This window comes from Paramormyrops kingsleyae, chromosome 11 (assembly GCF_048594095.1).
Source record: "Paramormyrops kingsleyae isolate MSU_618 chromosome 11, PKINGS_0.4, whole genome shotgun sequence".
Classification (NCBI taxonomy): domain Eukaryota; kingdom Metazoa; phylum Chordata; class Actinopteri; order Osteoglossiformes; family Mormyridae; genus Paramormyrops; species Paramormyrops kingsleyae.
The window spans coordinates 2,792,544-2,816,119 of NC_132807.1; the positions used below are offsets into that span (position 1 = coordinate 2,792,544).

General features: G+C 39.3%; 2 protein-coding genes across 6 annotated transcripts in view; one reads left to right on the plus strand and one right to left on the minus strand.

The window, feature by feature from the left end:
* Positions 1 to 1,432: 1,432 nt before the first annotated feature.
* Positions 1,433 to 10,318, plus strand: pex16 (peroxisomal biogenesis factor 16). Its single transcript, XM_023819745.1, has 11 exons — positions 1,433 to 1,638; positions 2,428 to 2,463; positions 3,100 to 3,176; positions 4,764 to 4,897; positions 5,737 to 5,837; positions 7,051 to 7,122; positions 7,196 to 7,345; positions 7,909 to 7,981; positions 8,115 to 8,234; positions 9,301 to 9,365; positions 9,526 to 10,318. The coding sequence occupies exons 1-11, from the start codon at positions 1,512 to 1,514 to the stop codon at positions 9,582 to 9,584; spliced, it is 1,014 nt and encodes a 337-aa protein (XP_023675513.1). The 5' UTR covers positions 1,433 to 1,511; the 3' UTR covers positions 9,585 to 10,318.
* Positions 10,319 to 13,084: 2,766 nt separating this feature from the next.
* Positions 13,085 to 23,576, minus strand: part of dhcr7 (7-dehydrocholesterol reductase) — a 155,538-nt gene continuing 145,046 nt past the window's right edge. The window contains exons 1-8 of one of the 5 annotated variants that reach the window (XM_023819818.2): positions 22,883 to 23,026; positions 20,900 to 21,009; positions 16,026 to 16,248; positions 15,579 to 15,669; positions 14,579 to 14,792; positions 14,286 to 14,490; positions 13,989 to 14,120; positions 13,085 to 13,720 (exon numbers count right to left, since the gene is read on the minus strand). In XM_023819818.2, the coding sequence (XP_023675586.1) occupies positions 13,256 to 13,720; positions 13,989 to 14,120; positions 14,286 to 14,490; positions 14,579 to 14,792; positions 15,579 to 15,669; positions 16,026 to 16,248; positions 20,900 to 21,006 (1,437 nt within the window). In that variant the 5' untranslated portion in view covers positions 21,007 to 21,009; positions 22,883 to 23,026 and the 3' untranslated portion in view covers positions 13,085 to 13,255. Of the gene's footprint in view, positions 13,721 to 13,988; positions 14,121 to 14,285; positions 14,491 to 14,578; positions 14,793 to 15,578; positions 15,670 to 16,025; positions 18,808 to 20,899; positions 21,010 to 21,824; positions 21,844 to 22,882; positions 23,027 to 23,576 lie in introns of those variants that run through there. The other 4 variants (XM_023819820.2, XM_072717815.1, XM_072717814.1 and 1 more) reach the window with 4 other exon arrangements.

Below are 23,576 nucleotides of genomic sequence, written 5' to 3' on the forward strand. Positions count from 1 at the left end.
TTTCGAGTTTACTTTTTAAAATCATTTAAAAAAAGTACTCTCTCTCCACACAATACCTCTATCTTCATTTATTTCCACCTTGCCTCTCTTAACCACCTGCGATCAGTGGTGGAGGAAGTACTGAAGCTTAGTACCTAAGTAAAAGTATAAATATCCTGCAAAATATGTACTCAAGTAAAAGTAGAAGTGCTACATCAACAATCTTACTTAAGTGAAAGTACTAAGTACTTACTTTTAAATTTACTTTAAAGTATTTTTTTAAGTAAAAGTACTCACAGAATGGTTTGTCTTACTGTCTCGGGTGTGCCATTTTGTAAAAGAATAGTAGATATACTGACTTACGCCTCTACCGATTACAAGCAACTATACAGTATATGTGTATTGGAACGTTTGGTGTGCTTATTGTGCGTGCACTCTGCAATACTGTGTGTACCCTAACTTAGAATTATGTGGATGACAAGTTATCTACTAGGTATTACCCACTAATATACCATTAAGATAAACTATGTTGAATGGGTCCATGTTGAATGTCTCGTCTTTTTGAAATCAAGCCAGTCTACCAGCTCGTACTGCTAATTGACGCGCGCTCTGCCATCATTGGAGCTAATAAAGCCACCTGATTGGTAGGAAATGGCAAACAACGCCAGAACGCAATAGGCTAACTTTTTTTTCATGCAAGATTTTGAGGAAATTGTGTTCATAAAATGTAACGACTAACGGCATAAATTGTAGAAATGTAGTGGAGTAGAAAGTACAGATAGTTTCCGCAAAATGTAATAGAGTAAAATAAAAAGTATTCATTATTATTTTTACTTAAGTAAAGTACAGATACGTAAAAATGTACTTAAGTACAGTAACGAATACAAATACTTTGTTACATTCCACCGCTGCCTGCGATGCAACAATACATTCATGATGTACTCTCTATTATATTAGCATGGTTAATTCTACAAGTTTAAAAGTCACCGTAATTACATCAATATAACGATAAATATTTATATATTCAATACATTTATTTCAGTTATGTTGCTGCCTATAGCATTTATTTATAATAAGGTAATATCTCTTTTTTCATTTTTTATATGAGAGTCAGTTAGTGAAGGTTGTGGCAGTACATAGTATTGTTATTTGCAATCAATAATCAGAATTACCCAAGGTCTCACAATTTGGAATACAGCACAATTTATAGAGACATCTGACCACTAGACAGTATTTTTTTTATATGCAACACAAAGCACAGTGAATTACTTGCAGTTCTTTTATGTTTTCTGTTTTTTCATATGTGTAATTTTTATAAAAATGTGATGGGCTACTAACCACCAGGTAACAATATGAATAAATGTGATTGACGTACTGTACAGGGAGGCGCTAATATTTGGCTTTTCTTTCTCTTTAAAATAAAACGCCCTCTTTCGGCTAACAGGAAGCCGAAGCCTGGTCCCAGGAAGTGAACGTAGGACGTGGAAGCAGCCTGCCGAGGAGCGTTTCGTTTAATTCGGCAGCGTAACACCATGGCGGCGCGATGCCCGGAGAAGCTGGCCTCTCTCTATCAGCGCTATGAGGAATATGTCACAAAAAATCCGGCAGCCACTGCCCAGCTGGAGAGCACGGTCCGGACGCTATCCTATCTCATTGCTGGTGAGAAGTGCTGTCTGACGAAGTGAAACCAAAACTGCTAAAGTCTGGAAAGCTTTCGAACCCAAACAAGGGACCACATACTCTCTGCGTGGTATAGGTAGTATCAGCGGTGACTTGTGCATGCTGTAGACAACTTATAATTTAATCGTGAATCTGTATAATAATATATACCAAAACAATTAATGATCTCCATATAAATGTATCCAGCACATTCATTCTTTATTCCGCGTTTTTTAAATGGTTTATTTTAAGAGTGTCCATTGCGTGTAACGTTTCAAAAAACAGGTTGTTACTTGCAGAAGTTGAAAATCGTATGGAAATAATAAAAGTCAACATTTTAAAAACAAGCTCTTTACGCGTTGTGGGATGCGGTCACGCAAAAAAGAAAAAAAATCGTTCGCTTCTTGCTTATTTTTTTAGCCTTCACTAGGTGAACTAAACCAGTTGCAAATTCCTACAAGTAAATTAATGCTAAAAACATAATTTCTTCCGGTTCCCTGCTGCAGTCCAAAGAGATACAGTTAGGCTATTTGGCGTCTGTAAATTTCCCCACGGGGATCAATAAAGTATCAATTATTATTATTATTATTATTATTATTATTAAATTGCCCGTAGCGTATAACTGTGAATGTGTGCGCTCTTCAGTGGACTAGCGTCGCATCCTAGTTTTGTCCCCTGCTCTCTCTGGGCTCCAATCCCCCGACTCCCTCCAGCAAAACTAACTATGATAAGCAGTTGTAAGATGGGTTATGTTTTAAATTTTGAAAATAAGTATTTTTCCTTTCACAGGTCGATTTGCAGATTCTCATGAACTGTCAGAGTTAGGTAAGATTCATGTCCTTGCTACATAATGTCATACATACAGTACCAGACAAAAGTTTGGACACGCCAAGCTGCCTACAAAGGAAAGTGATAGTGTTGCATCACATAACCTGGGCACCTGGCCAAAACACAGTAGAAATGGTTTTGGAGGAGTTTGACCAAAATGAAGGAAAAGTGGCCAAAGAATGCTCAGCATACAGTATATGTGGGACCTCCTTCAGGACAGCTGGACCACCTCATGAAACTGGCATAGGGGAAACAGTAGGGTCAGCCAGTCCCTTGGAGCAGTTGGGGGTTAATAGCCTTGCACAAGGTGGGGTCACACTATGAACCACATGATTTGAACCAGCAACCTTCTGAGTCCCAACCCACAGTGCAATCCCCCCTACAGTTTTTTAAGTACTGTTTTGGTTAGTGCATAATTCCATATATGCTATTTTATAGTGTTGATGTCTTTATTGTAAAATATAGAGAATAGTATAAATACACCTTCATATGGGTAGGTTTGTCCAAACTTCTGACTAATTGTGTGTGTGTTTGTGTGTGTGTGTTGCTCTGCAGGTTAGGGACAGTGGGTTCAAAACATGTGACCAATAGAGTAATCTTTATGTCTGTATGAACTACTTCTCTGTCCTTCAGTGTACTCGGCCTCCAATTTGCTTGTGCTGTTGAATGATGGCATACTGCGCAATCGACTGTCCTGCACCCGTCCTCTGGTAAGTGCATCTCTCTTTACTTCATCCTCACACACAATATTCATATCATATAAACAAACAGGATTTTAAAATCACAGGAAGCAGGTAAGGGAGAAAGTCCTCATTAATGTAGTGAAACTCCCTAATCTGCTTCCTGTGATTTTAATTTCCTGTTTGATTATGTATGTATAACTTGTGTGAGGATGAATTGATACAAAGGTATTTGTGTTATATATAATACAAAGGTATTGTCAGTATGTTTAATCTTGTGTAACTGGGATTTGTTATAATTGGGAGTGTTCACAGGTGGTGCCCTGTATGACACTTGTTCAATTACTGTTTAGGAGGACGTGGTTATGAACGTGTCTGTTTAAAATTTGGAAGCACAAATTGTTATCAGCACTCAGAAGAAGGCATCAAGCTGAAATGCATCTGTGCTGAGACATCTCACATAATAAACACTTTGATTATGCAATGTGTGACCTTTCTCAGTTTAATTTAATGATTTACAATGACAGTCCAGTACTTTGAGAGTTGTATGAAGTTTGGTGGTGAAGCCTGTTCCCTAGAATTGCATGTTATTATAAGTGGAACAGTACATTTTTTTGAGCTGGAATATTACAGAAGCAAGGCTCTAATTTTCTTGCATTTTATTGTTTATTCACAGGCATTTGTATCAGGAATACTTTTACGTAAGCACATTCCTACAGGGAAAGCAGGGCAAAATTGATTGTGTTTCATAGCTGCCAGCAGAGAATTTGGTCCATCAGGTCCGTGTGACTTGCAGCTTGTGTGATTTCCAGTCTCTTGGCAGCCTGCTGCAGCATTGTTCCCTGATTTACAGTGGAGGTGAACGTCCAGGCTGAAGTTGCATTTCCTATAGGGTTACAGTGCAGTGTAGAATTTGTAGTTTGAGAACTATTTGAGTAAAATGAAGAACTTTAGAATAAGTATGAATGTCAGTGGTAAAGGCTATAGTGTTTGAATATGTCATATGCCCCTAATGGCTTCACTCTGGCCTACAGTTGTCTGTATGTACAATGTGTCCAGATGGCAGAGTGATGAGAATTTATAACCAGAAATATTTATAAGCACTATTGAACCTCTGGGTCACACGCCGTAAAATACAGTATAATAGCATACCACCAGTGCCGAATGTAACTGGAATGCAGACACAAAAAGTTGTCCAAATGCCTCATGCATACTCGAGCTGTACTGCTCAATTTAAAGTCATGACTTGTTCTCCATACGACGGGAAGCATTTTCTGACACCTTTTTCTCTTGCGTCATTAAGAGTAGGTTATTGAACGAATGCTGGTGTTCCATTACCTACTAGTTAAAGTACTTGTGTGCGGTTAGCATCTTCTGTGTAGGCACTGTTAGTTGATGTTGTACTTTTTCCTGAAAAGCAGTTAACAATAATAAACCGAATATAAAATAAATGTGCATTTATTTGCTCAGAATAGTTTGCATAAATAGTGCCATGATGGAACTGACATTTTCACTTGCGTTACTTGACGTTGCTGTGTCATTATGCTTAAACTTCTGTCAAGTGTCAGCCAGCATATTCTCTGCCTGCATGAAATGACAAAACATATCATCCTTCAGCCCGTATCACAGAAGAAACTGCTCACTTGGCTGACCATCCTTGAGTATGTGGAGGTCTTCACCGAGATGGGAGCAACCAAACTGTGGGGTGAAGGGGGGCGTTGGCTGGTCATTGTTCTCATCCAGATAGCAAAGTAAGGCTCTTGCATCAACATCTTTGTTTGCAATTGTTTTTTTCCTACCTCTTTGTGACTGGATCATTGAAATAACTCACTGACTCATTTTGGCTCAATCTTTACCCCTGTGTAAAAACATGTCATCTCCATTCCAGAAATGTCTATTTTCTTCACAAAAAATTACCCTAAGCATACAACTTCAGGGATAACTACTTTTTAACTACTAACATTTTTACTAAATGAAAAATTATTAAAACTAGTCAACCATACTATAGTGGATGCTGTGAACTCAAAATAAGGGTTCTGATATCTTCAATATAAATATAGCTACTGTTTTTTTTTATATATTTTATGGGGATTTGGAATGTGCAACAAAACTGCCCTATTTGAAGACAGGATCAGAAAACGGAAAAACAAGAATATTCAAGATGAAGTAAAAATATATAAACAGAACATTTTATAAAAATTGCTGGTCATAGTTTAGCCTTTCCTACACTTTCGGATCTGATTTGGTTGGAAGCATAAATTGCTGGGCAGATTTCCCAGGCAAAAAGGCATGATCCTGTCAGGCTGGCAAACTCTTGTCCCTCCCATGCAGCAGTGGGCTGCCAGGTTGGCCCCCCCCGACAACCTTCACATCATTGGCAGCCCCCTCCCCCACCCCCCGGGCTCTCACAGATTGTCATCATTCTGGGTCCTTACATATTCCTCTGTAAAGTTTCTGCAGCGTTAGATAGGGGAGATGTTAACATGGATTTACATATAATCAGTGCACATGTTACAGAATATGATGGAAGTGTGGTGTTTGGGCAGGTTATTAGAAAAAAAATGTTTGAATCTACTGTCTCGTGTTGTAGAGCAGTTCTCCGCATCCTGCTTCTGTTCTGGTACAAGTCCGGCATCCAGACGTCTCCTCCCATCGTTCCCTTGGACAGGGATACTCAGCTACAAGAAAAAGGTCAGAGCCCAGGTCCTTTGAAATATAGGAACAGTTACAATACTGTAACACTACTGTTATTGTCCAAGTTGTCTGCTTTAGGTGGCATGTGATGATATCCCACTGCAACATCATACACAGAGCATTGTGGGGTTATAACTAGTGATGGCCAAATGAAGCTTCGTGAACCACTTGCTGTGTTTTCTGACCCCACTAGATGGTGCTCTCTGTTTAAAAAAACGGCTCAAAGCATGCCCCCAAGCAAACCAAGAATGCCATTTAGTGGGGACAAAAAATACAGCAAATGGTTCATGAAGCTTCATCTAGCCATCACTATAGCTGGGCGATATGGCCGATTTTTTTTCACAATAAATGTGATTTTCGATTTTAATCGATTTTCTCCTCCCCTACTCCAAAATCAAACTATAGATGACACATAAATGGTTCAAAACAAGTTTTAACTTTATTTTGTTTATTTAATTTTTCTTTAGAGTTAAAGTGCCAAAAAATATGCTTGTGAGATGGCAGACCATGCCACTGTAAACACTTTTAGAAACTTATAAAAACTTTTAGCATGTTAATGAATCCTGGCTTTTCCACAGTATGTATGAGCACCATGTCTTTTGCAATATACATCGCGACAGCGTTTGTTATCGCCTTCCAGTTCGAAAACGTGTTAGGGACAGTTGCTTGCTTAACTTTGGATGTTGTGCTGGTGAGGTTATTTTCATTTCGCTGGGAGCTGCACTTCTCCCACTCCGCTGCGTGCCTCTGCTTTAGGTGCTGGAATAAATTTGTCGTGCTGCTTCTTTTGGTTGCAAGTTTTTAACTTTGCAATGAGGACTTGTTTGGTCTGTGTCCAACGGCGCAAAACCGAACCATTTAATTGCCATGTTTTTTGTGAATCCGCTACAGTGTTTGGGTGCGCCACGCTAATTTACCCGTGAAGAACGGTGCGTCGCATTAGTTCCGCTTTTGGCGATCGCGTGTAAAATAAGTACAGTAAAATTATCGATTTTCATAAAAACACATCGTCCTGAACTGTAAATTCGAATTAATCGATAAAATCGATTTATCGCCCACCTCTAGCCATCACTAATTAGAACTATCTGTTCTAAATATTATAAAGTATCAAACTAAGAGGCATTAATCATACAACTAGAAGCAGCATGGAGTGATGGAGGATCCTCGATCACTTTTTCCAAGTTCTGTTGGCTTTTTTGTCTCCTTCCAGAAGCAGAGGATGAGGAAGACGTGTCCTTTGTGGGCCAGCGATCTGGAAGAGTAATGCGACCTTTGGCCAGTGGTAAGCCCACTCCTTCCTTATAAAGGTACCCCCAGGTCATTATAGTACTGACTCCTGTCTGTCTGTGGCCCAGGTCCTTCACAGCACATCCGTCTCTGGGGGGCCCCAAAGCGGGTCAGGAGACACGGCCATCAGGAAGACGATGCTTCCCACCCCCCCACGCCCCTGGGCCTACAGGAGACGATTGCAGAATCCCTGTATATCGCACGGCCCCTAGTGCACTGTATCCTGTTTACTTTAGTGACAAATAGCAGTTGTATCTTGCTTGTAATTAGAATTATTTTATTCCATCTTTGTAGTTCTAAATATCAGGCAAATTAGGAGTGTAAATGCTTCCTGATCAGATATCGAGCTCCGCAACTCAACTGAAGGTTCAGGTCTGAGGTGTTTTTTCAATGACTATGATCATGGGTCCCATACCAATTGATCAAATTCAGATTTGGAATGGGTAGCTGGAGAATCTTAGCTGCCACAAAATCAGCTTAATCATCAGTTGGACACCTGGTGTTTCCCATTTGCTCGTATTGAGAATGGCATCACTGTGCTTGTTTACAGTGATCTGTCCTGCTTGACATATAGGGGTGCACTGCAAAGAGAGAGCTTAGATCAGTGGTACTAGTCAGACAAGGTTGTTTGTAGGATTCCATGGGGTCGGACTAAGGAGGAGTAATTAAAAGGACTGAAAGTTGTAGGCATTTCTATTGAATAGACATAGTGTTAGCTAGCATTAGCCTTTTTGGGGCCTTGTTGTCTTCATTCTGTGTGTTTTCCTAAGCTCTGTCTCAGTGCTCTTCCTTGGACTTTGTGGAAGACGGTCATGGAAGCCATGGCTAGTATCTGGGATTCTGGAAATAACAAGGTAAAGATTTCCTGCTTCCCATAAAAAAGTGAAAAGTTCCAGCATTCTCAGCGTAGTAACCTGTAATAGCTGTTTTGCAAAGTGCTTCAAAACTGTCACAGAATGTGAAACGTAAGGCAATGTTTGTCTCTAGTTTTGGTCTGATGAATGACACAAAGTTGCTGAATCGACGGGAGCAAGCAGAGATGAGACGCAGGGCATTCCTCCTGTTCTACTACCTGCTCAGGTCCCCGTTCTATGACAGATACTCTGAGTAAGTTCCCCATTTAATGTTTAAATGAATTGTTTCATTGGATTAATTAATTAATGTTTAATATGCTCTTTACACATTTAATACTCATTCTACATGTAAATTAAATTCAAACTTTTGTGTAGGGCTTCTTGTTTCAGTGCAGGGGATCCCAACTGCCTGCATTTAGCCAGTATCCCATTTGGGAACAGAACGCACATAAATTGTGTATTTTCGTGCTATGCCGCCCCCCCCGACAATCATCAAGTTCAACCCCCCCGGAGCTAGCAAAAGTTAGTAAACAGTTGGCAAGCAAGCTGTGATGTTGCCAATATTTTCCTAATAATTGGGTAGTCTTGCACAAAATATGTAGTCTGCAGTCATCAAAAACTTGAAGCCCTATTTTCAAACTTTATACAACTTAATACAATAGAGGTGGTTTACTCATCAGTATGGGGAAATCATCTGGCCGCCTCATTCCCCGTTCCTCTCTCAGGGTTTCCGCGGGTCTTAAAAAAGTCTTAAATCACTTTTCCGTGAATTAAGGCCTTGAAAAGGTCTTAAATCAGACCAGCAAGTCTTAAATTCATATGATCATGGCATAAATTTTTGTGAGGGATTGTTTCCTCATGTGTTTTGATTTTAAAGAGAAGCGAAAGCGTAATTTCTGTGCTACATGGCTTAGATCGCTCAATATTCATTGAACGGTAGATGGCGTTATGTGCTGCTTCATCTGTCAGTAACCCGAAGAAGAACTTGACAAGCATGCGCAGATGAACCCTTTCTTCTAAAGCGCGCTATTTAGACATGTAGTGTGATTGGAAGGCCGAAGAATACGTATATTCTTATGATTCTTATGATTATAATATAATATCATAATTCTTATGATTATAATATATTCGTATGAATTTCCCTTCGATATTTTTTTTTTCCTTAAATTTTCTTTATTTGGTCTTAAAAAGGTCTTAAAGTCTTAAATTTACTCTTAGAAAACCTGCAGAAACCCTGCTCTCTTTTGTATCTGTGTGTGTGCATAGGTGAGAACAAATACAACCTTTTGGACTTTGTAACTAACTTTAAAAATTTGCAGGACGAAGATTCTGTTTCTGCTGCAGTTGTTGGCAGACAACATCCCAGGAGTTGGATTAGTTGCACGTATGTATGAAGTTTGTAGTAGTCTCGCAAAAAAATATTCTTTATCAATCAGAACACATATCTTGCAACATGTCAATTTTCCATCAGAAATACACCATTTATAGTAACAATATGGCAGTTCCACATTCCCTAAGCATTTTCTCCTTTCTCCTTTATTTAGGTCCTTTAATGGAGTACTTACCAATATGGCAGAAGATTTATTTTTACAACTGGGGTTGAGACTCTCAATCTAAAAATGGTCTGAAAACAATGTCACCAAAAGGATCACAGCAGAGAATTGTTTGGAGCAAATACAGAGAAATTGCTTCAACCCCATGCAAGTCTGCGATAGCGTCTGCAAAAAATGCACGAGAGTTTGAATCAGTGGTACAAACTTCGTTGTACTACATGTGGGCAGCTCAGTTTTTTCCTCTTTTTATATATTCTGGATGTGATTTCTTAATTTTTGTCATCATTGCAGGAAAAGTGTGATACAGGCTTCATTTTGGATTTTTTTTTTTGGAAACAATTCCATATTTTTCTCACAGAATGTAAATGATTGCCCAGTAATCCACTGGTTTATATGGGAGTGATAAGTACAAGTTGCTTTAACAAGTTTCTTCATTCTGCTGGAAGGTCACTAAGTTCTTGAATGTGTGTGGTCATTCCTGTAAGCTGAATGAAAGCACTTCTCTGATGAAGTTTTGTAATGGCCATTTATACACCACCAGGGTAACACATCATCTTAGGGCCATAGGACTAACTAGAATGAGATGGCTGGTTATCTAATGAGTTTTTTTCACCATGTGAAAAGTACTTTTGTTTGTTCCCAAGAAAAAAGAAAATATTAAACTTTTTAAATGTTTTCCCAATGAGAATTCAGACTTGGAAATTTTTCATGAGAATGTATGTAAAAATGATTTTATATAAAATGAGTAAATAGTCAATGAATAAAAACAGTCCTACCAAGTGTAGTATTAGATTATGCTTTGTTTTTCTTCACTCTTAGTCTGTATATTAAATGTTCATTAGCTAATATGGGCAGTTCTTAATCCTTCATCTTTCGTATGTGATTTTGTTAATAATGTTAAATATTTTACTAAATCTAGGCATTCATATTCATACTTAGATAATCAGACTGTTGACATCTGTCATGACCACTTCAGCTGGTATCTGGGTTGGGGACTCAGCTTCATGTGCATATGCCGATATTTGCCATCTTCATACTGTTGTTTGGAGGGGGTGGCTAAGCATGGTCTTTCATAGTGTGGTTGTGTACAGTTGTCACAGGGGACGCTGGGGAAACTGTGAAAGAGCCAGGAGCTGAGAACAGGGACTAATCTCTCACCAGCTGAAGGCTGTTATACTCATTTCAATGCAGGCAAAATATTTTATTAGTTACACTCTCTCGGGGCGTGTTAAAATCTAGAAGAAAACCATACATCATGTCCTAGCCACACAGTAAACAAAATCAGGATGCAGGTCTGCCTGCTCAGTTTCCATTAACACTGTTTACGTTGTAATGTAATTCCATTTTATCTTCTGCAAACCATTCCAGCTCCAGTAAGAAACCCAGCTATTATAAAATTAAAAATTGGGAATGTAATGCATAACAGAATCTATATAAATTAGTCAATGATATCCTACTTCAAAAAGTCTTTGGTCTTTGAGGCTTGTACACACAAAGGAACATGGTAATTAATGTAAAGGAGATGAAGTCAGGGTGCCCCAGTATTTAAATAAATACATCCACTCCAGGGCAATATTTTCATAATTTTATATAAAAATAAGGTTTTTTATGCAAATGGTTGGAGAGGTGCTATGGTCTAGCAAGATTTCAGGTTTGATTTGTTGGTCATAGAGATAATTATCTTGGACTTTGAAGTTAAAAGAACAGCTGGACTACAAGAGCAGGTGATAAAGAGGAGACAGCTTTTATGGTTAGTGTCATATAACACGGAGCATTATGAATCTTGGACATATTTTCCAGGAATCCCTTTAACTATTCCTAGTTCGTTCATAGCAGAACCACTGATAAGGCTGTATTTCTTACAATGAGCAAAAGCTCTACTTTTATAATTATCACTAATCTATAGTTCTAAAGGTGTTAAAGTAAATATTAACTAATGCACATCATGTTTGGATCTCAGGCATTTGGAAAGCTTTGTTCAAACTCTTTCAGATAAATGAAATCAGGAACACATGCACCACAATAAAATCACCAGGTTGCAGCTGAAAAGTGAATCCAATTTGATCTGTCTTTACAGACTGTGCCGTAGAAACTACTTTGCTACACATATAAAATTCTTCTGTAAGGTACTACAGGCAGGGTCGGCCCAACATTTTTCAGGGCCCTAAGCAATGGCTGTCTAACCTAGTTTCATTTGTCACATAACTTTCCATTCTGACAGGATGATCAGAGGGGGCGCCCTCTGGTGGTCTCTGGGCCCTAAGTAGCCAATTACTTCTCTGGGGGGGGGGGGGGGCAGCCCTGATTACAAGTCTTGGTGGAACTTATCCTTTAGTGTGGATAAATAGTACTGATGCTGTAATGGAGTTTGGAGATGTGAAAGCTAGGGGCACAAAGCATATGAATCGTGAATATATTAGATCTGTAAAGACATGCTCCTGAAAGCAAGACACAAGCATTTAAAAGTATAATCCATATGATGATGATTATCACTTAACTTTGAAAAACATAACAGATTCTTGATGAATAAATGTAAATACACTTCAGTATTACTTCAGTATACAGAGCAGTTGTACTTTTACTAAAGATTATCTTGGTTAGCTACAGCAAAAGAAATGTTCTAAACTTACTTATTATTCCCATTCTGTGTAATTTTGTTTGTCTAAAGGTCCTTAGAAAAGTTTACATTTTTAAAACTTTCAAGGAAAATAGGGAAAAAAAAGTTCTTAGGTAGTGAAAAGTTAGTCAACACTGCTTTATCAGAGCATAATGACTTAATATAGGGTAAATATTAGGAAAAAAGCTGTGACATATTTCATTATGCAACTTTTAATGGGCTGATTAATTTCCTTTTGAATACATTTGTTATATTCAAGAGGAATGCACACAAATCTGAAGGTTTTATTGAATGACATATTTGAGTACACCCGCAGGGCACAGGCGGTGAGTCACCCTGGATGGGATGGCAGTCCATCGCAGGGCACATTTGCACTAACAAACACAACCATTTGCTATGGGGTAAATTAGCAGGGCCAGTGAGCCTAACTGAATGTTTCTTGACTGTGAGGAGAAACTGGACCATGTGGAGGATGGAGGAATTCCACGTGACACACGGAGATCATGCAAACTCCACACATACAGGGTAGAATTCAAATCTCCCAACACCGTGTCACCTCATTCGTAGATATTTTAGGATTATGTAGCATAGAATGGAGCAAGCCGTGAGTAAAATATTCATTTATATTAAGGATTTATACAATTACAACCACTGAATGACTTACTCTGAATTTTCCAAAGCTGGCATTAGTATAAATGTGAAGAACCATTGGTTTTATTGCTAAAAAGTGTGTACAAGTCTTCCTGATAACATTGTGCAAGCTGAATCCTTGGGTTCCTTTAAATCAGAGCTAGATAAGATTTTAACAACTCTGAGCTATTAGTTAAGTTCTCCCCAAGCGAACTCGATGGGCCGAATGGCCTCCTCTCGTTTGTATAGTTCTTATGTTCTTATAACATAAAAAATAAAATAAACTTTGTCTCTAAAAAGATATTCAGATTTTAGCCAATCACTTTATTTCAGTTTTTAAAAAAATCATCCTTCCCCAACACTACATAAAAGTACACATTGATAATGTGACACATTCACACCCATTCATATAAACAGACCTTTACATAAACCTACAGAGAGACGTACATTTTAAATTTCTTCTCTTGAATAAACTTAAAAAATCCCAGGCAGTAGTCTGTAAGGCACAGCATTGCTGTATCGTATCCAGTCCTTGCCATACTTGTTGTGACAACGGTGTTCATCACGAATACACCGGTGCACTAACAGGATGGTCATGTAAACTATGTAAAAGTAGGGCAGTAGGTAGCTGGCCCCACAGGCCAGGCAGTAAGCCAACGAGCCCAGGAGGTCACCTGTATAATTGAGGTGGCGTGCCACGCCCCAGAAGCCAGAGATCAGCAGCTTGCTGTGGTGCTTGTGACCATCTGCTGAGCTGTAGGCGCACTCTACGTATGCCGGCTTGCGGCCCCAGATGGTGCATTTGCCATCAGTACGCCGAAAGAGATCCTTCTGATGGTTGGTCGTGCGGAACAAGTAGTAGCCAAACAGCCCCAGGAGGAGGACCCCACTGGCATAGATGGTGGACAACTGCACTGGGTGGTATACCAAATACAGGCCCTAGGGATGAAATTTGATTGTGTGTTGGTAAGAACTGCTAACCACTATCAATGAAGTTATGCTTTCTTTGATTTTTTTTTTACCAAGTATGACAGGTCACACAAAATTTTGCTTTACTGCTGCAGAAACACAACAGATTAATTAACAACAGATTAAAGTATATTTAGATAAACTATTTTTTGTAGATCTTAGCTCTACATACTGCTGCATCAAAATAATGGTCTAATGACACAATTTCAACTAATATAGCATATATGGGGAAATGTACCTGCAAGGTGTACAAGAAGGGCAGCCACACACAGTCTCCCCAACCCAGATACCAGCCGAAGTGGTCGTGACAGATGTCAATGGTCTTTAAATACCAGGCCTCATTCCAGAAAAAGTCCAAGACATAAACTGCCTGCAAAACAAAGACAATAGAGAAACTAATTCACATTAAGAAACTACATAATAAACTATGTTGCAATACTTGAAAAATATTGGTGGAGGCTTTCCAGGTAAAATGTATGTACAATGAATGTGTAACGGCAGGGAAACAAAGTAGTAATTACAGGGAACCTCTTACCTGGAGCACGTTGACTAATACCATGGAGTTTGTGACTTGGCCATAGAGTTCCTGCTGTTTGGCAGCGTAAGATAAGTTAATGAGTGTCCAGGCCACAATCCCAGGCCGCCCATTGAAAAATAGCTTGAAGTCAAACCATTTTCCGATGCGGGGGTTAAATTCAATTCCCATCATGTAGTCATAAAAGAAATTTCCTGTGAATTTGCTGCAAAATTACAAGCTGGTCAACATTTGAACTTACACGCCATTACATTTTTTTCTTTATTGAGAAATCTAATTCTAAAAAAACTTACCAATCTTCCGCATTGGTGGGAAAGAGATAGGCCTTGACAAAAGCCAGAGTAGCAACAGTATACCCCAGAATATTGGCACACCAAAGCAATGGGATCCAGTTGTCAATAATGATGGTAGGGGAAAACCAATGAAAATGATAGGCATTAGCAAACCACAGGATGTGGGTAATGATCCATGACTGCAGGCCATTGATTTCATACTTGTTTATGTAACCTGTGAGGTAAAAATATAGATATATTCAGCTCAGTGATCCATCCATCCTCCAAATGCTTATTCAGTAATGGGTCATGGTATGTATTCAAACTAAATAAGTAATTAAGTTTTTATAAAGCATCCTTCCCAAAGAGTGCTTCACATACATATTCAATATAAGCTTATTTTAATATAATGTATTATATGCACAGTACCAGTCAAAAGTATGGACACACCTCTTCCTGCCCCTGGCAGATTCCAGTGTGCGACCCACCCACCCACATACAGACACTTCCCTTTATTTGGGGGAGAACTGTACTTATATTTGTTCTGCTGTTCTCTACATTCTAGAATAATGATAAAGACATAAAAAGTATAAAATAACATGTATGGAATCATACACTGACCAAAAAAGTATTAAACAAAAAAAATAATAGGTGGGGGGGCATCTCTGTGAGCTGGGAGTCAGAAGGTTGCTGGTCCAAATGCCTGGGACTGCAAACTGTTTCGCCACTAGGCTCTTGAGACTGGCTGACCCTGCTGCCTCCTGTACTCCAGTTTCATAAGGTGGCCTCCTGGGATGCTGTTCCAGCTGTCCTGAAGGAGGTACCACACATGCTGAGCACTCATTGGCCACTTTTCTTTTACTCTCTGGTCAAACTCCAAAACCATCTGTACTGTGTTTAGGTCAGGTGGCCAGGTCATGTGACACTATCACTCTCCTTTGTAGGTATGTCTAATCTTTTGACTGGTACAATAAATATTTGGTAGCATTAACCACGTCTTCCCATTTACCCCCCCGCATACCTGCTGGAGTGCGCGCCCCACCCTGAATGCCACCAACGTAGACAGGCAGTAACTTGTGAATAATGTCAGGAACACACATGAACAGGACAACCTAGAGAATATACACAGCAATTCTGAACCTGATAAAATGAATTCAAAATCAAATACAATTAAAAGATTGCTCATTTAAATATTGCTGAGAAGGGATGAATTATAAAACTTTTCATGATTTCTTCTGGGTCTGTTGATCTTAGTAAGCATCATTTTAGCAGGAAAGCAGTTGTTTGCACAGTCACGTAGGTGTTCAGCTGTTAATTTCTCTTCTTGTTTGAAGAGCAAATGTAAAGACCACCTTTATGATCATGAGGTCCTGACAATTTTCCATGGGATGAACATTCTGGAAAAATGTTATACAACATGTTTCTTTGGAAAACCAGCCCTGTACGCCGCACTTCAGTCTGCCTGTACCTGAAAGGAGACCCAAACAGCATATATCTTGGCAGCGGTCCAACTGAAAGCAGGGGTGAGTTTCCAAATTGACCAAAGCTTAGCCTCTCCACTGTAGAGGTCCAGCAGAGGCTGGGTGACCGAACACTGGTATTGGTCACAGGCCATAATGAAGAAGAAGACGATGAAGGGAGCCAGAGAGAGGAGCAGAATCACGCTGATGAGTGAGAACCAGTCCACTTCCCTGGGGAAGACCACAATTTTTAATCATATATACCTACAGGGTAATTGAAATTTATTATGAAATACAGTGGTACCTCGGTTTTCGAACTTAATCCGTTCTGGACTCCGGATCTAATCCTAAAAAGTTCAAGTTCTGATCGAATTTTTCCCATAAGAAATAATGGAAAACCAATTAATTGGTTCCTGGCCCCCCAAAATTACACCTAAATATGTTTTCTTTTTTTAGCATTTAAACACAAAATGAACAGGATAAAACAAGAAGAGCATTTTTTTCTTAATGGCTTCCAAAACGATAAAGATCTTATCCCAACATTACCCCTGTCCTGCCCCGATCGTCCGCTCCTTCCGTGCGCCACGCCCCCTCGTTAACCTCATGTGGGATCCCCATGTGATCAGCTGTTTCTGGTTGTTGTCATTAGTCCTCTGTATTAAGTCCGCGTTTCAGTATGTTTCCCCAGTCCGGTCATTGGGTGCATTCCACTTGCTTACAGCGCTGGCTTAAAGCAACGCATTCTGATCCTGACGCAATGCATTACGGTTAGATGCATTGCGACCTCTCACCCGGTTGCACAAACTGGAACTGCCTCTGTGACGACACACCTTTGCCCTTATTGGCTGAAGTTTAGTTACACGCATAACGTTTGTATCCCAGGCAGTTCCGATGCGTAATCTGCTATTTCTCCCGAATATCATGTAAAGCAGTGAGAAGTGGTTTTCAGTTAATTTACCTGGTAAAATAAAATTTAAATAAATTACATAAATGCTCTAATAGTACACGTAAGTTAGTGGTTTATTTATTGTTAGTTACTGTAATGTTGCGCTGCTTTATTTGGTTAATTGTCCAGTCTGTGAAGAAGGCATTCAGAATTGCATTGTAGTATGACTCATTTCCTGGTGCGTGCAATTTATATTAGGTCAGCGTTCACGGTTCGACTTCTGATATTCAGATTGAGTTCTAGGTCAAACTGGTTTGTTCGACTTTCAAGAAATTCGAGTTCTAGTGAGTTCGAGAACTGAGGTACCACTGTATTTCTGGATGTTACATATATACATATACATACCATGGGTGGAAAAATAATGGAGAGATTATATGCATCTTATAATTGGACAACTAGGAAACATGGATGTTATGCTATGCTTTCATGGGGCCCAGAATCTTTAGAATGCCCCAGATCAGGCAGATTCTACATATATCTTGTTTAAGCCACATGGGAACAAGAAGTTTTCAAGTGAAAATTGTAATTTTGTCAGAAAATTGTTGTATATTTAGGCTGCATTTCTCCTAGCCATATTTCTGTTATTCTTAACATCCCTAAGCGCTCAGCCATTTCCCAACTGCTTTCTCTCTGTGGCATGACCGGTTCAGTCACACGCCTGACTTTGTCCTGCCCAGCAGACCTCTGTTTCATTTCACCAAAAAAAGACACTGCTGAATCTATCAAGTGGTCATATGAAGCATTCTTTTACTGATCTAAACCAGGTTCTGTCTACTGTCCCGAGGACTACCAGACCACAAAAAAAATCCTTTCCTGCTTTTCTGTCTTTCTTTAAGTCCAAATCACGGTTATAGGCACCAACCTCTCACCTATTTTAGTGTCACATGACTGCACACCAGCCGAATCTCCTCTATCGCTGTCCCTCAGACTGCACAGTCTGCTTACCAAGCCTCATACACAACATCTCTCCTCTAGTTGTCTCACTAAATATGATCTATTCCTGTTGTCCTGCCAATATTACCCTAGCTGTTGACAGCTATTCTCAGCCCAGATATCACCCTGCACAATGTAGATCTCATTCTTTTCACAGAGGAGTCCTCTGCACTCTGCTTGGCACACTGCTCTCTGCTTATGCAATAGCTACAGTCTGATGTCACTGAGAGTGCTGCTTTACCTTCCAACATTTCTGCTCAAATTACTAAGCTGTATTCCCTTACTCATGAGTGTATCCTCTCCCATTCAGCTTTTCAGTGTTTCTGAAGGGTAACAACTAAGTTAACATCTTCAGCTACACTTAAAATAAACATAAAATAGAAGACCTTTATTGTCATTGCGCAGGTAGAAAGTACAATGAAACTTAAATTTTTGCTTATACCAACATGCTCTCCTATGAGAGATACACAAAAAGAAGAACAGGTGAGAGCAAAGCTTTGGGTCAGACATTGAGCATTTGGGATTAAGAGCCTTGCTGAAGGCCACAACAGGTAATAAAGATAAGATAATACTTTATTGATCCTGGGGGAAATTCTTTTGCATATAGCAGAAAGTACGTAAAATGCACGGATATACACTTTTCAAGAGCACCCTCTGGTAGTTGCAACACTGCACCACCTCCCACTGCTTTGCCCTGGATACTGACTGGTCTCGGGGGCTCCTTGTCACACTGGTAATCCAACACCAACTCTTTTGTCTTGCTAAAGCTGAGGTGCAGGTTCAAGACAAAGTCCTCCAGCACTTCAAGACAAAGTCCTCCACTAGTCCCCTACACTCTGACTCAGGACAAAGTTCCAGCAGGTGCCCTCGTATTGGTGTAGATGAGCTGCAGTACCTCCTCAGATGTCCTGCTGTCCATGATTTTAAAAAAACAATTACAAATAATTTATAAATTTATGATGCAAAACCACTGAGCTAATATACATAAAAACAAACAAACAAAAAACACGGGAGCTGTTGTAGCAGACAACTGTTCAGGGAAGTGCCGGAAGTTGACGAGGATTCTGCCAACCACTTGATTTGAACAAGCAGGGACACTTAACCCACAGAGAGATGTGAAAAGGCGGTCAAGCCAGCCAGGATAAGCCACATTAATTGAAAATATATGTCATTAAAGGTATGTCCTAATGGGCCCTATCTTGGACACGTGTCTCATGGGATGACACATGTGAGCAAACAGAGGGTGATTTCCACCATTAAGGGAGACTGGTTTACACCGGAATTGTTTTATAATAGCATCTTAAACATGTGATAGCGTGCTTAAGTAAACAGCCATCTCCTCCAAACAACGGGACATGTGGCTGCGACTGGCAGCTTTGGGATTTTCACACGTGGTGTGATTGTTGGTGCCAGCTGTGTTGGTTTCAGCATCACCCTCCTGGGATTTTAGTGCAGTGCAGTGTATAGAGTTTACAGAGAACTAACAAAAATACGTAGTGTGATGAACAAAAACATCTAATGAAAGGCATTTTTGTGGCCAGATTAGAATGGCAGACTCATTAAAGCAAATAGGTCAGTACGACTGTGGTGTACAGAAAGGTTTCTCGCAATGCACAACTTGTCTACCTTTCAAGCAATTCTGCAGACAAAAGTGAGTCCTAGCTAGGTGCACCTAATAAAGAGGCTGTTCGGGGAATTTCCATGTTTTCTGATGTGCAAATTGCCACAGTCACGGTCAGTGTACTGCAATCTCCTTGTACTTTTACACTATCAAATGAGTGCTCAAAAAGCATTAAATTATTCATCTGTATTCTTTTTTTAAAAATTCTGGCAATATTTTTGTTTGAACACTTTTCTACTTAATAAATTATAATAATAATAATCCATCTCCTTCCATATATTTGCAGGCCATTTATCCAGTGCAGGGCTGCTGGGAAGGCCTGGAGACAAGTACAGGCAGCACAGGGTGCAAGACTGAGGTACCGGTCCATCATAGGGCATACACCCGCTCACAATCACACACACAATGGGCCATTTACAGCTTTAAGTTCAACTGCATGTCTTTGTAACCAGGACTGGACACCAAATGACACACAAAAACCCATGTAGTAGGCAAGGAACACACACAGAAGAGGCAGGATCCAAACCTGAATCTTAACGGTATGAAGCAGCAGTGCTACCTACATGTCTAAATTGTAATTGTAATAAATTGTAATAGCTTTATTGTCATTGCACAGTGTACAACGAAATTTGCAGTGCATCGTGAATAATAAATATTTAATTCTTACGTTAAAAATTACTAAAATAAATACCTAAAAAATACTCTCACTTCCACACATGCACCCACTCACTAATAAACAAAAACACAACAGCAGCACTATTACACAAAGCCCCCATTCATCAGATACAGTGCCAAACTTCCGTTCTACTCAGTAAATGACAATAAATTAATAAGCAGTTGAAGATAAAACTATATAATACACCTGAACTATACTACAAATATAGCAGATTGTCCTGCTGTTTGTGCCAATTAATAAAGGATAATTAAAATGAGGCTGCCAAGTCTGCAATGGAGGACAAGACCAGGGAAATAAAATGAGGGCCACTAGATCTGCTTTTTACTTTTAAAGTTACCCCCTCCCCTTGAATTGTATTTGATTATTGAGTTAGTTAATGGTTTTAGTTGGATGCAAAATTCTGTTTCATTAATTGCACTTAAAAATTTTAGCTTAATATAGTGAATTTTCTGGTATTTAGTGTTATCTCGAGGAAAAAATTCTGTGAACAGTGCAGTAAGTTAAGGGGTAGGATACTTCGTCAGTGATTATCGCAGTTTCTCAGCAATTCTAATCAAAGGTGGATAGGTAAAACGATAAAACAACACCCACTGTACAGTGATACGTGTGGCTATATATGTCCTATATATCTGTATCTCAACAAGCAAACAATAGGTGATTCACAAAAAGAGCAGGTATTAATACATAATGAGTAGGTACAGCTCACCAGGCCCTGCCCCATTGCCCCAGGTTTTGTTTTCCAGCTCCCTCTGTTTTGTTGCTGTCTTTAGTTTGCCTCCTGTTAGACGCTGCTGTTCCAGTTGCAGTCATCATTCCCTAAACAGAACAACAAAGAGCATTATGGGAAATCTTCACAAGGAGCAACCAAGAAACAGAAAGCAGGCACAATCCTCAGATAATGCATGGCTCAAGGAGAAAGTGTACCTAATGGTTCTCATATTTCAGATGAAACCTATTCTTACTCATGTCACTATAAATTATTGGTCATAATGGAATGTTAAGGATTAAACGTTGCGATTGTTTTATATTTAAACTTTTGTCAAGCATTCCTCCATTTTCTAGATAGGGTGGTCTGAACCCTATCCCAGCTACTACAGGGCACATCTGAGGGGTAATTCACCTAATTGCGTCCTTTTTGGACTGCAGGAGAAAGGAATCAGACTGTACAAAACAGTCAACACACGAAGAACAGACGGAACATGCAAACCCCACACCCCACACTCGGAAGTGGAACACCTTCACTGAGCCATCATGACACCAAGGGTGCATTTTATCGATTATCAGCTAAATCAGTTAAATACCATGAGCATCAGTTTTAGCAGTCATAAAACCGTGGAGCATTACACTGCATAAATAACTGTGAAGACTGAACTTTGTACAGCTGTCTTACACAACTAACATGAATTATAAGCCAGGAGATGGTCAAGCCAAGGGGTGAGAGGTAATCTGCTCTGTCGTGCAGTCTTACAGGCTTCATTTACCAGTAACTACCCACTAACCAAGGCAAACCCTGGAAAATTCCTTGCAGCCGTTTCTAGGGCTGCACAATATTTGAAAAAAGCAAATCATATTTCAAATTTCGCGATAAATATTGGGACATTTATAAAGGAAAAGGGGAACTGAAAACGTACCCAAAATAAGCCATAGCCGTGCAAATACAACTTCTACCTTCTATAAAGCGACAAGGAAGTGTCGACAAATCACTATTGCTGAAAGGAATCCAAAATTTTTCCATACGGGGAAGACCATTGCCTTTTGGTAACCTGTTCTTGTTCGTTTTCCTGTTCCTCCCTTATTTTTGTGAAATTGCTCACAAACGCGCCACACGTCCTGTATACGAGTCAGACAGTAAGGGCAAAAGCAGTAGCGACACTGATTTATGCACATATACTAGATAATCTTGAAAAGGAACCATAATGAAAATTGCAAAGCTAAGTTTTGTTTACTATGCAGACTAAAAAATATTTTTGCAAAACTTAATGATGGTCTAGACCCAGTTCAATATAAAAATGCATAGCGTGCAAGCATCGATCCAACGTTTTACTCCGTTGACTTTTAGGATATATGTTTTCAGTGCTAGTACGGGGTCATGGTGAACTTGGTTTCTTATCCGAGACAGGATAAGGAAAGACGGTACATTGCATGGTGCACACTCACATACTACTTCACCAGACTTTCTAAAGGTACCCCGAGGAAACTCATGTAAAATCATGAGGAACACAAACACGCAGCAGTGAAGGAAGGAATTCAACCCGAACTCAGGAGTGTGAAGATGCAGTGCTAATTACTCAAACTACTGTATAGGAAAAGACTTTGGTATTTCTAACACTGTGCGATACTAATTATCTCGATGTAAAATATTTGGATCAGGAACATCTGTCTGTATGAACGCAAATCACATTTAGAGAATAAGCCAAAGGCGTTCAGAAATAAAAGTTTAACTGCATTATTCATATATTCCATCATTAAAAATCTTGCAAACAATAATACTTATTAACCTATACATTAGACTTCTGCCGTAATACTTCAATTCACCTCACATTGCTCATTGATCTGATCTGAATGTTAAGAACGTCAAAATGTTAAGAATGTCGAAAAAAATCGACAATAACATTTATTTATTTATTTGTGGTAGCAGATAGACGTAACGAGAATACTACACATATTTTTAAAAATGATAAATACTTACTTTCTTTTCCACTAAGGATCCTGTACATCTAAACAGATATATTGCTGAAAACGGAGCACACGCCCCACGCTCTTATGAATATGTTAATAAGCGTGTGCCGTTTATCCAATCGCAGACGCGTATCATTCACTTCGCGTTTGGATTGGACACCTACAGCCTGAAACCACGAACATCAGACATAAGCAGGGTTTATGGAGAGACTATTGGCGGCAGCCTTCACGCTCGTCCCTCCTTTGCATTATTTTATTTCTGGCCGACAGTAAACTGTAAGGGTACCGCCGAGGTACAAACTAGGCGGCATTACAATGCTTTCAAACTAAAGATCGAGGACAATCTATATAATTACCTCTTTAACCGATATAATATTGAAATTTTAGCGATGCATGTGAACACTTAGACATGTCTTCGGATTTTAGATTTCACCTATTCATAACGACTTTTCAATGTTATCGGACAGATCAGTGACCTGGTGTACTTCTGAACCGTTTGACATACCTATAAAACTCTGCAAACGTGCCCGTTTGATTCGTTAAAAATTATGGTATCACTCTTGTGAGGGGGCAAAAGCAACTCAATAATTCTAGTACAAATCATGAACAAATACAGCAACTGCATGAAATACAAGAACCGTTATGGATTATTAATGATGAACGAACATGGGACCAGTACGTAACTAACACTTCATTAATACATT